The 13,095-nt window shown below is 34.9% G+C and overlaps 1 protein-coding gene across 1 annotated transcript in view; it reads left to right on the top strand.

The window, feature by feature from the left end:
* The window catches only part of LOC111143464 (ADP ribosylation factor like GTPase 6 interacting protein 6), a 36,860-nt gene that overhangs the window by 8,805 nt on the left and 14,960 nt on the right, over window positions 1–13,095 (top strand). The window contains exon 3 of the mRNA XM_022497224.1: window positions 2,465–2,597. Within this exon, the coding sequence (XP_022352932.1) occupies window positions 2,465–2,597 (133 nt within the window). The remainder of the gene's footprint in view (window positions 1–2,464; window positions 2,598–13,095) is intronic.

Consider the following 13,095-nt stretch of genomic DNA (forward strand, 5'->3'; position numbering starts at 1 on the left):
CCACAACAGTCTCCAGATATTTGATTTTTCATAATTACTATCTTTGTTCTGCAGACTTGTATTATATAATATTAAACAGTGTAAACTTGTCAATTATTTTCTCGCCTTTAGCAGTATTCATCTAAATAATAACAAGTAATAGCTATTTGGCAGAATAACCATCCTTAAGTTGTAGCTGTACATTAAGTACACTTACAATTTTTATTTTGGTCCCGTATCTCACTGTGTTGGCAGAAAGGTTGTACCTCAGTCTCTGCTGAGATTCCGTCTACCTAGTCTCAGATTGGGTTAAGGTTCTGAAGTGTGACACTATGCCAGGACATTGGGGTGGGGTGCAACCTAGTCCTCAAAACATTTGCTCAAATGAGTTAGTTACTGCTGAAACATCTTGCTTTCTGGTAAGGATGGCCTTTCAGATGTCACATTTTTACAGCCACATCACCATCTGCTCTTTCTGTGCCCCACTTAGGGGAGGGACATCTGTAGACTTGGCTCTGGGCCCATCTGCGAAGATCCTGTAATCCCTCTGGACTGTTGTGTGGCCTCTTCATGGCTCTGCCAGGAAGACCCAGCAGTACTACCCCCCCTTCTCCATACATACACACAAGAGCAGACATACCACTTTCTTCAAACAAGGAGAAATCTTTCTCACCTGTGCATTAAGCCCTGTCTTTCTTTCTTCCTGTTCTACACAAACATTTTATTTGTATCCCAATCAACTCATTATCTTTACTGTGTATTCAAGATATTTTGTGTTGATCTATCCTCTTGCTTATATCTATCCTAGGTTGCTTAATCATTTTGCAACATCAAAACCAAAGAGACCTTGTGGCTGTTTCTCTTTCTCACATCCTTCTGGGGCCTTGAGTGCACAGTTTGTTATCTCTTTGAAAGGGTAAAGGAAAGGGAACTAGTGAGGAAAAAATTAAGGTTAATCTTTCAAAAAATAGATTGCCACAGTATTTCATAATACTTCATTGCTGTGAGTTTGTCTCTTAGCTGTTTTATAAGACTATTACTGGGCTTTGTATGGTTTATAAACAGACTGATGCACATAGTTCTTAACTACTTGCTAAAAGACATCTTGGTTGCACATTTTGTGCAGCCAGGAAATTTGGTATTTCATAAGTCATTCTCAACTGTAGTCTTCTCAACCTTTCCTCCCTCCCGGTACTACTGAGGCCTCTGACACACAGTCATCAGTGGTCTTGGCATAGTAAACTCTCTTAAAGAGGCAGTTTGAATATGTATCTAAAAACTGTCAAATTGGGGCGACTGGGTGGCTCAGTTATTAAGTGTTTGCCTTCAGCTCAGGTCATGAGCCTTGCATGGGGCTCCCTGCTTGGTGGGAAGGCTGCTTCTCCCTCTCCCACTCCCCTGCTTGTGTTCCCTCTCTCACTGTCTTTCTCTCTCTCTCTCTCAAATATATAAGTAAATCTTAAAAACTGTCTAATTTATTCCCTCTATTCTCACTTTGTTCATTTCCTTTATTCTTCCATTTCTCTATCTTTTACCCCTTCCATGCATCCAATATAATACCATGCTTTTGACTTTAGAGTTCTTTGAGAAAATCTTGCAGTCTTCCACTTTGAAACTAGAACCTAGGGTCCTAACCCATTTTAAATTGGGAGTTAAAAAAAATAAATAAATAAATTGGGAGTTAACCTTTGTTCATATACTGAGGAAAAAAGAATCCGATGAGGTTTATAATGTTTATAGGAAAGCTGTAAAGAGTAGATACCATAAAATTAATTCGTATGTCAAAAGTGCATGATATGGAAAGAAAGGAATCACGTAATACTAGGTAATAAAAGATAGCAAGCTGTGATTCACAAAGTAAATGAAAAATGTCGAAACATTTTAACAGTGAAGTATTTTAACCATTTTTTCCTATAGTTGAATTTCATAAAGCTGAAGATGTTATATTCTTAAGTTGAATTTGTACTCTTTTCCCCATGTTAAATAATAGAAATATTAAACTATTAAAATGTTATTTATTTTTAATTATTTTATGTTATTAACTTACAGTTGAAATGATAAGATGTTAAATGATATGACTTATTTTTTTCTTTTATTAAAAGATTTTATTTATTTGAAAAGAGAGTGAGCCGAGAGCATGAGCTGGGGGAGAGGGGAGATGGAGAGGGAGAGGCAGACTCCCTGTGTGCTGACTGGGGGACCCAATGGCGAGGCTCAATCTCAGGACCCTGGGATCATGACCTGAGCTGAAGGCAGACGCTTAACCCACTGTGCCACCCTGGCGCCCCTAAATGATATGACTTCTAATTTAGTATTTTATGCTTTTGCATGAGTTTGCTTGTACTAAGCTCAAATCTCTTACGTGTTACCTACAGGCAGTTCAGAAGTTCAAAAATACACATAATCTTTTGAACATGAAGATACTGGTTTACTTTAAATTGCTTTGGTGTTAATGATTAAGTTTTTCTCCTCTCTTCCCATTAAGGATTCTGGACTCTACTTATAATATCTCTATCTGCTGGATTCTCTTGCTGTAGCTTTTCTTGGACAGTGACTTATTTTGATTCTTTTGAACCAGGAATGTTTCCTCCTACTCCTCTTTCACCAGCCAAGTTCAAGTAAGTATTCCTGTTTCTTCTTTTTAACTCATTCCAATTCTGTTGAAATGCTAAAACAGATAGGAGCAAGAGGCTGCTTTATGTAACATAACATGTTGAGGTCCCTGCCTCTATAAAATATAAATGACTTAAGGTTTTCAGTTTGGCTCAGCCTTTAGATAACTGGAGAATATTTTAAACTCCTTACCTAGATAATGTAATGGTTGTTTAAAAAATGAAATTCAAGAAATGATCTAAAAAAGTAAGGAACTTTGATTGCTATTTATCCTTTTGGGATGGAATTTCATTTAAACAGTTTATGAAGGCTAAATTTATACCAGCAATGTGAAAGTTTTACTAAATGCATGTATAAATGGTCAGATTAATATCAGTTTAATAATCAGATTAGACTTTTCCTTAGATTTCAGTTTTAATAATTAGCAAGCATTTATGACACCCAGTTTATATCTCTAGATCAAATTAGATGCATTTCATCGTGGAACAACACTAAATTTCTTTGGTCTGTATTTTCTGTATTTCAAAGACTTTGAGAAAATTGAGTAGGCAGTGTTCTAATCTAGTTTATTTATGTCAGGAAAGCTCAGGTTTTAAATACTGTAAATTTCCAAATAAGAGAATTCTATAAACTGAGGGGTTGGGGAAAAGGTGAAGAGTAGGAAATAAATTTTAGTTTAAGATATGTATATTACCAGAGTATTGTTGTTATTATTGCTGTTATTACTACCAGCTTCAGCTTACTTCATGGACAGCTTGTAGAGATCAAATAAAATCTATTTGAGGGACTCTATAAATAGGAAGTTTACTACTAACAATACTTATTAATAATCATTGTATTACCAGCTCTTATTATAAGTAAACTCATATTTTTCTATCTTATAAATAGATCTTTAAAACTTTTGGCTTCACTTCAGTTGTAATATGTGTGTGTATTTTAAACATCTTAACAAATCTCTGTACTGTATATGAAACATAAATCATACCCTTGGCAATAAATTTTGTATATGTGTTAGAAGTCATTGATGAGTAATTAATAATCTAAATTGATTAAGTTATACCCAACAGCTCAATACCATCCCATAGTTTACATGAGTACCATTCAGTTGCTAAGTTTCTTTTGCTATGCAATATTCTGTTCAATTCAAATTTATACTCCTGCTGCTCGATGACATTAATTACTTGGTAACAAGGGATGTGCATCTAATGTTGATGATATAATTAGGCTCCTTTCATAGGCGACCAAAAATCATAATCTTACATATTTTTTTCCTTTTATTTATTTTTAGCTCACTTCTCTCCTGATTCCTAGCTATTTAATAGATCTTGCAGCCTGAATATCAGAACGCACCCTGTACTTAAAATTATTAAGACTCCAGCCTGTCTTTAAGACATCAGTCTCCATTCACTTATCAAGGCTTGAAATCCTTTTTCACTGCATTTATTCTTTGCCAAATGGATATCCTTTGCCTTTTGGAATGTTATTGGAATACTTTGTCTTTGTACCCTCAGTGTTTTTGCCCTTTTTAAGGCCTTGGCCAGTGACCTTCAATCCGTCATCTCCCCTACTCCAAGCTTTCACTTTTCAAATTCATCCTGTATATTGTTACCTCTGTAAAAGCAGATCTTAGTCACACTCTTCCTTGTTTAAAAGCCTTCAGTGGTTTTCTCACTGCCTTCAAACTGATGTCAACTTCCAAGTACAGCAGAACAGTCCTTCCCCAAGTGATCCTACCGTACTTTTCCAGCTTTATCTTTAGCTATTTCTCCAGTGCACCCTGTTCTGTATCCACATAATCATATTACCCTGGCATCCCTTGAATAAACTGTACTTCTGAGATGCCATGACTTTACTTTTGCTGTTTTCTCTTCCTGGAATATCATTTTCCCTTGCAGATTCTCTTCTACCCCCACCAGAATTCATAAGCCTTAAAGATATTAGAAGCTTTTGGAGTTAGAGAAAAGCATTTCAGTATTCTATTTAAAAACTGGAATTCTGTGGGTATTTAACTAATTTCTTAAAAATCATCTTTGCATTTCAAGGTACCTGGGGTGTTTCAGTTGGTTGAGCATCTGACTCTTGGTTTTTGGTTCAGGTCATGATCTCAGGATCATAGGATCCAGCCCCAGAGCCCAATGTGGGGCTCTGTGCTGAGCAGGGAGTCTGCTGCAGAATCTTTCCCTCTCCGTCTGCCCTTCCTCCTGCTCACTCGTATGTGTACACACATGCTCTCTCTCTCAAATGAGTAAATCCTTTTAAAAAATTGTCTTTGCATTTTTAAAAAGATTATTTGTTTGAGAGAGAGTTTAAGAGAAAGGGCTAGTACAAGCTGGAGAGGGGCAAAGGGAGAGGGAGAAGCAGACTCCCGACTGAGCAGGGAGACCAGTGTGGTATTCCGTTCCCAAGCCCCCCAGGATCATGAACTGAGCCAAAAGTAGATGCTTAACCAGCTGAGCCATCCAGGTGCCCTATCTTTGCATTTTGTATTAAACTAGAACCAGTATTGATAGACCTCTGTTTTTAGTGTGTTATTAGTCATTCAATTTTTTTTTTAAGATTTTACTTTTTTAAGTAATCTATACACCAGATATAGGGGTAGAACTCAACAACCCTGAGATCAAGAGTCTCATGCTCCACTGACTAAGCCAGCCAGCTGCTCTTACTCATTCAATTTTAATATGAGGTAGTGTCAGATTCGAGACTCAGATTGCATATTTCTTAATACAGCCCTAGAGCCACAGTTTTAAAATATGTACATTATGTTCACATATATATATATTTGAATTTCTTTCAATTTGTAAACTGGGTAATTTAATTTTATATATTATAAATCAACTATTAAATACTCAAGGCCATGAGTGAAACTGTCATTTAAAATTACCAGATGTTGATACAGACACAGTCCAAAAAAGGCATATAATAAATATAGTGATAGATGATGGCCTATTAACAGAAACCAGACGACAAAGGCAGATATAATATAGAGTTAATTGATGAAACTGAGTTTTATAGTGAAAATCCTGCCCTCTAGTGCTTGTAGAAAATAATGCAATTACTGTACTCAGAAATGTCAGAATAAGTATATTCTCTATGTCACCAGTAGAGTGAGAGCTTGTACAAGGAAAGGACTTCTGTACCTTTTGAGAAAGTTGAAATAATCAGACTTCATTTTCTTAGAAATCATATTGATACATTTCAATAATTTGTAATATCATGCATTTATAAAAATATCTTTGTAACAGGCTATTTTATAACTTAAACAATGATGTTAATATAAATATTTTTCCTGATTAACTGAAAGTAGTGCAAATTCTTTGTTGAAAATTCAAAGAAAAAAAACAAAAAAAATGGGAAAACTTATAAACAGAAAGTGGCTGCCAACATTTTAATGTATATCTTTCCATTCTTTTCATATTTTAAAAATTAAACTTTGGGGGGGTACTTGGGTGGCTCAGTTGGTTGAGCGGCTGCCTTCAGCTCGGGTCATGATTCTGGAGTCCCGGGATCGAGTCCCACATCAGGCTCCCTGCTCGGCGGGGAGTCTGCTTCTCCCTCTGACCTCTCCCCTTTCATGGTCTCTCTTTCTCTCTCTCAAACAAATAAATAAAATCTTTAAAAAAATAAAAATTAAAAAAAAATTAAACTTGGAATCATAGTAGATATACTGTTTTATAAACCATTTTTTTTTTAAAGATTTTATTTATTTATTTGTCAGAGAGAGAGAGGGAGAGAGAGCAAGCACAGGCAGACAGAATGGCAGGCAGAGGGAGAAGCAGGCTCCCTGATGAGCAAGGAGCCCGATGTGGGACTCGATCCCAGGACGCTGGGATCATGACCTGAGCCAAAGGCAGCTGCTTAACCAACTGAGACCCCCAGGCGTCCCTATAAACCATTTTTTATTTAACATTATGTTTTATAATATGTATATAATATCATATGTTTATATTAACATTATTTCTTTTGAATTTTTTTTCAGTATTTCTTTTGAATTTTCAGTGTTTTAAATACACTTTAAAGACGTCATCATGTCAGTTTATTTTTAAAGGGAAATCTAATATAAATGATAGCTAGATTCCAAGATAATTTATTAAGCAGGGATTTGCTTAACTAGAGACTAAAGAAAAGCAGGATAGTTAAGAATCATAAAATGAAGGGACTTTTTTCCTTATTTTTTTTATTTCTAGTACCATGAGTATCAGACATGATGAGAGTAAAATAATCGTGTCTGTTTTTTTTTAAAAGCAGTCTTTTGCTCTCCTTTGCAGATTTTAAACATTTGGGCTTTTTTTCCCCCCAAATAAGCTAATTGGTAAAAGTGGAGAAAAAAATTGAGAGGCCCATGTATGTGGCTCTCAGTTGTTTATCCCTAAAAATATAAAGTCCTAAAGGGAAGAAAAAAATAACATGTATTGATATTTAGTAAATATTACATGAAAGGTCTAATGAAATCAGCAATTTGAATGAATAATTCATTGATAGAGTTGAGATTAGAAATAAAATCTTTTTCTTGTATTCATTAAAGTATTTTTTCATATTTATTCTTTTATGTTTGTTAGATATTTTCTTAGCTGAGGCCACTACAACAAAGTACCATACACTGGTGGCTTACAAACAACAGAAATTTGTTCCTCTCACAGTTGTGGAGACTGAAAGTCTAAGATCAGGATGGTAGCTTAGTTGGGTTCTGATGAGAACTATCTTCTGGGTTGCACATGGCCTCCACATTGTATCCTCACAAGACTGAGAGTAGGTTTCACTCTCATGATCTCATCTAACTCTAATTACTCCCAAAGACCCTACCTCCTAATACTATCACACTGGGGGGTAAGGTTTTAACACATAAATAGGAAAAAGTGTGGAAGGGGGTACAAGCATAGTCCATAACAAAATTTAGAAATTTTCGCTTTAGGAAATAACAAGGTAAAGAACTTTGCAAGGTATGTTTTCAGACAGATATTTAATGGACTTCAAAAGGGATATTAAGAAAAATTATTATACTGACTTAGCAAATTGGATTAAAAGGTATACTGTATTGTTACACACACAGACTTCTCTATTAGGAAGCATTTTCTTTGTGTATTTGAATCAAATATACTTTTAAATCATTTTCTTAAAATTTCTGAAAATATGTTACCATGTTAAATAATGAGACAGAGGCAGTTAACTTCAGAATAAAGTGTCTATATAGGCTTTCCCTACTTCTCACTACTTTGTAATTCATTATTTTTCTCTTCCAGGCTGCTTAATCAGCATCTCCAGTTCACTTCACATTAGTTTCCCCCATTCATTCATTCAGTTTTCTTAGGGATTTCTGAGCAGGCAAATGTAACTGTGTGGGTAATCAGTATTTCATATTGTGGTTATCTGCTTTAATTATAGTTTCCAGGAGTTAATGCATCTAGGTATGTGACCTACCCATCCAAAAGATATCTCATTATTTAAGTCTTCCTGATTAGGGAGGAAGCTAGGTATGGCTAGGGGTGCCTTGAAGCTGCATTTTTCCTAACAGTGAATTTCACATTACCTGTGCCCCATCTAGTGGAGCAATAATGTAGCTGCAGGTTTATAGTTATTCAGCATGCTAAAAATAAAAACCATTCAATTAATTATAATAGGTCCCACCTAGGGTAGAAATGTTACTTTGCAGTCTAGAAATAAATTTAGTGGAAAATGATAATGTAAGTGATGGGTTTAGCAAACAGTAAGTGTTGAAAACTCATTTTTTAATTAAGAATCAAAATATTTAATAATGGTGATATGAAGAACAGTGAAAGTGGTCATTAAATTTGTCTGCTTTGCGGTGATTTTATGTAGAGTTAGTCAGGGGTCAGGGGCCAACCAATATTCTTAAGTTAAGGGTGTTCCTTCATTGCAGTCAATAGTGTTGGTTAACAAAAGTCTTATTGTTGGAATGAAAAAATGTGCATTTAGATCAAAATTAAAATTTAACAGTGTATGACTATAACCTTCAAGCCAAGAAGTTAATTTTGTAGGGATAGGGTTATTATTTTGTGCTAGAAATATCCACAAAGACTTATTTTCAAGGAGAAAAAAAAATCAGTGTTTGTGTTAAAATTATTAAGGATGGGCTGTATCATAGAAATCGAGTATTACTGGCAATTTCAAATTTTAACCTTATGCTGGTCAAAGGTAATATAAAAAATAAGATATCTAGTTAATTGGCTATCTGAATCCAAAGTCTGGATTATTGAATTTCTTGCTGAGAAACTGATTTTAAGTAATTTTTCTCCTTCTCGAGAAATACTGTACAGATAGCATGTCATGCATTCACAGTGTTGTAGATTTTGGAAAACGTCTTAGTTCTCTTGTCTTCTGTTCTAAGAAGTTTATCATCATGAGTATTACAAGTGAAAATGAGTCTTTGAGGATAGAATAAATTATTGGTTGTAATCATGACTTTTTTGAGGCACAGTTCGTGGTCAAAAAGTAGGGAATCTTTATAATTATTGGTATTATGCCATGATTTCTAGAAATGTGCTAACAAAGAAGAGTGTTTTTTCACTAAACTTGCTTTAAATATTATCTGTGGAATTTGACTGGCAGTCTACAGTATTTCGTGATTAATTAACAAACTGGGAGCTATCTGCTGTCTTCCTGAAACTGTTGGTCTTTTTGTCAGGAACATTCTCAGTTGTATGCCTTTCTATATCTTTTTCCAGTCACAAGTGATATTTGGTAAATAGGAAGATACTCAGTTGCAAAAAACACATGCTTTTAATTTAATTTAAATTTAATTTATTTCTGTAAAGCTTTTTTTTAAAGTATATTGCTTATTTGGAATCTGCAAAGTAAAATAGAAGTGAGAAAGAAAAGGGAACAGTTGGTTTTGGTGTGAATTGCTTTTTGGTAAACAGCTTTTGGTGATCATTTTACAGACTAAAATTTAACACATATGATCTGATACTCTAGCATGTGTTTTGTTTGCTTGTTTGTTTGTTTTAGTAGGTTCCATGCCCAGCGTGGAGCTTAGTGCAGGGCTTAAACTCAAAATCCTGTGATCAAGAGTCAGATGCTTAGCGGACTGAACCACCCAGGTGCCTCTGTGTTATTTTATGTGTAAAGTGTCCTGGATGTAAGCATTTGCTGAAATATTTATGTTTTCGTTACATTTATATATGAGTATATGTTATTATAGAAGGGAAGCATACAATGAGTAAAATATTTAATCGTAGAAAATTCCAGTTTTAGGATTGGCATTGCTGTATTGGAATATTCTTTTTTTTAATTCAACATTAGGTTTATTTTTCTGTTATTAAAGAGTTTTCTCTAACTTGTCCTTCTTGACTTTAGGGGCTTTAATTCTTAGGGGTTAAGAAGATACAGACAAATACAGTAGTAAAATCAAAATAGAAATGGGGTCATGGGGGCGTCTGGGTGGCTTAGTCAGTTAAGCACCTGCCTTCGGCTTAGGTCATCTTTCCAGGGTTCTGGGATCAAGCCTCCTGTTGGTCTCCCTGCTCAGTGGGGAGTCCGCTTCTCCCTCTCTCTCTGCTTTTCCCCAGGCTTGTCCTGTCTCTGGCTCACTCTCTCTTTCAAATCAATAAATAAAACCTTTAAGAAAAAAAAAGAAAAATGGGGTCATGGTTTCTTTGGCAGTAATATGAGTTTTAGAGGTGAAGGATGACTTAGTATTTAAATTAGAAGTCCTTTTCGAGGCACAGTAGATTGAACATTGAGCACAATAAATTGACTCTACAACTTTTTCATATAGATTTTGGAGCGCTGCCTCTTTGTTGAATCAGATTCTTTATTGCCTTGGACTAATGAAACAGATGTCAGATGGCTAATTGCAGTAGGTGGGAAAACCTACTGATGAAGGAGATGGATCAAGAACTTGGCCTTGATATTTGTGTATCATGAAGTTTCATTAGGCAACATGGTCACTATTAATGAATATATTGATGATATTGCACTGTGGCTTCTTGAAGTGAAGGGTTAAAATATATGCATGTCTTCTATATTACATTACTGTTCTGAAGGAGACTTAAATAGATGTAAGAAAATCCTGTAGAAATCATACTAATTAACTTGGTTTCCTTGTTTTCATAAAGTAGTGTAGCAAGTGAGTATTTGCTTTGTATTTGTTTGCTATGGCTTTTGCCTATGCTAATTTACAATGTTTTATGTATGTGTTACTGAAAAGGCACAGGTGTGCATATGCATAGAACAGCCTTGATAAGAAATACTTGAGGGATAGAACTTGCCAGTTTTGTTCTTAGAACTTTTCATGTGTCAACAATCTTTGTAGATCATAGGGGGCAGCCTGGTATATGAAAGGGCTTATAAGAGAGAAGAGGTGGCTTCCAGGGTGTCTGGGTGGCTCAGTCAGTTAAGTGTCTGCCTTTGCTCAGGTCATGATCTCATGGAGACCCATGTCAGGTTCCCTGCTCAGCAGCAGTCTGCTTCTCCCTCTGCCTGCCACTCTTATCCCTGCCCCAATCCCACTCCTGGTCTCTTTCTCTCTCTCTCTTTCAAAATAAATAAATAAAATCTTTAAAAAAAAAAAAAAAAAAGAGAAAGAAAAAAAGGAGTGGGTTCCAAATCCAGGCTACACCTTATACTAGCAGAACTTTTGAGCAAGTCAGTGTCTCTAAGCCTTAATTTTTTCACTTCTAAAATGGGATAAAACCAATGATATCCATCCTCATAGGCAATAAGTGTAAGTTTACCAATTAAAGCAATAGATGTACCAACTGATAAAGCAGTCTTCGTCCCAGAGTATTTCTTTTTTTTTTTTTTTTAGTATTTCTTTTCTTAATTGAGATTTTTTTTTAAGCTAGACATCTAACCGTGGCCTACTCTTGCTGCCAAGTATCTTTTATTGGGTAATTGTTACTTCTTTTAAGATTTTATTCTTTGTATTCTTTTGATATAGATCCTCTTTCTTTAATGAAATAATGCTGATATTAGATAGTAATGGTTTTTTTTTTTTCTTCAAGAATTATTTATTAGAGTTAGAGAGTACATGATTGGGGGGTACAGAGGGGGAGGGAGAAGCTGAGCTGGAGCTCATCGCGGTGCTCGATTCCAGGACTCCAGAATCATCACCTGAGCTGAAGGCAGGCACTTAACTGACTGAGCCACCAGACACCCATAGATAGTAATGATTTTCAAGCATCTGGCAAAGTAAAAGTTTGGCAACAAAACACAGTGTCAGTTACTTCCTTTTTTCAAAATAATATTTTTTTTAACTGACTTGTGAAATCTAAAGACTTGGGAATGCCATTATTCTTTTTATCTTTTGTGCTATTTGCCCTAACAGCCTATGGAATAAGGACTTAGTTTAATCATGATAGTACTCAGCACAGATGGATGTTTGGGGGCATTTTCCTACTTCAACACCCTAGTGAATAAAGTTAAAATTTCTGACATTATTCAATTTGCAATGTAGTGGATTGCTATATATAGATAAACTGTGGGTTAATATGTATGTACTTTCTTCCAACCAGATATGCCTTTATTTCCCTTTGACTGATTTTCAAGGAATTGTACAATAAGAGATACTTAAAATTATACATACGTCATTCCATTTCAAGAACTTTGCTCATCTTTAGGATTTTTCAGTGCCCATAGGTCATTTCATTAGATAGTATCACACTGGCAAAGCATAGGATTGTGACTTAATTAAAATTTCTAGTTGGCAAAATTCTAGATAAAAGACTAGTGTATATAGGGAGGCATAATTATTGCAGGATTGAGATCCAAAAGGGATTAAAGACCTCAGCAAACCATCCTTATGTTATACAGGAGAAAGTAGGACCAGAGAAGTTGGTAATACAGCTAGAAAACAATAAATGCTAAGGAGAATAAAGTCTTTTTTAAAAATGAGGAAAGTCCTTAAGTTGAAAATTTAAATTCTATTATAACATAGTTTACTAATGTGTAGATTGATAAATCAACTTGCTCCATTAAGATGGTACATACTTTCTTCTAATGATACTTATTTATAATGTAAGTCCTTGAGCCCAGTGAGGGCCTCCATCCCAGGACCCTGAAATCATGACCTAAACCAAAACCAAAATTCAGATGCTCAGCTGACTGAGCCACCTAGGTACCCCAGCTCTTATGTATTTTTAAGAATGATGCATTACAATGTTTATCTTTATACTTTTTCCTTCACCTTTTACATCTTTTAAGTAAATGTTTATCCAGATAATCTTTACCTCAGTTTATCATGAAAGCTTGAAGTCAATACACAGACATGTTTCTAATGACTTTATATTTTAATAGCATTTTCTATTTTTCAGTAATTTAGAAGTTTATTTGTTAGAACAATGATCATGATTTAAAATTTCTCCTTAATGATTTTTTTAATAATTTGTGATTATAGAGTTAATATAAGGTCATTAGAAAACAGTACAAGCTCATTATGAAACAGCACAGTTACATACTTTTGAAGATGAAAGCGTTGTAAAGTCTCATTTTAAATAACCCTGAAATATAACTAGTGTTAACAGACCAGTTCATAATTATTTCTGTATT

This window comes from Enhydra lutris, unplaced genomic scaffold (genome assembly GCF_002288905.1).
Source record: "Enhydra lutris kenyoni isolate GAN:26980312 unplaced genomic scaffold, ASM228890v2 scaffoldscaffold1, whole genome shotgun sequence".
NCBI lineage: Eukaryota > Metazoa > Chordata > Mammalia > Carnivora > Mustelidae > Enhydra > Enhydra lutris.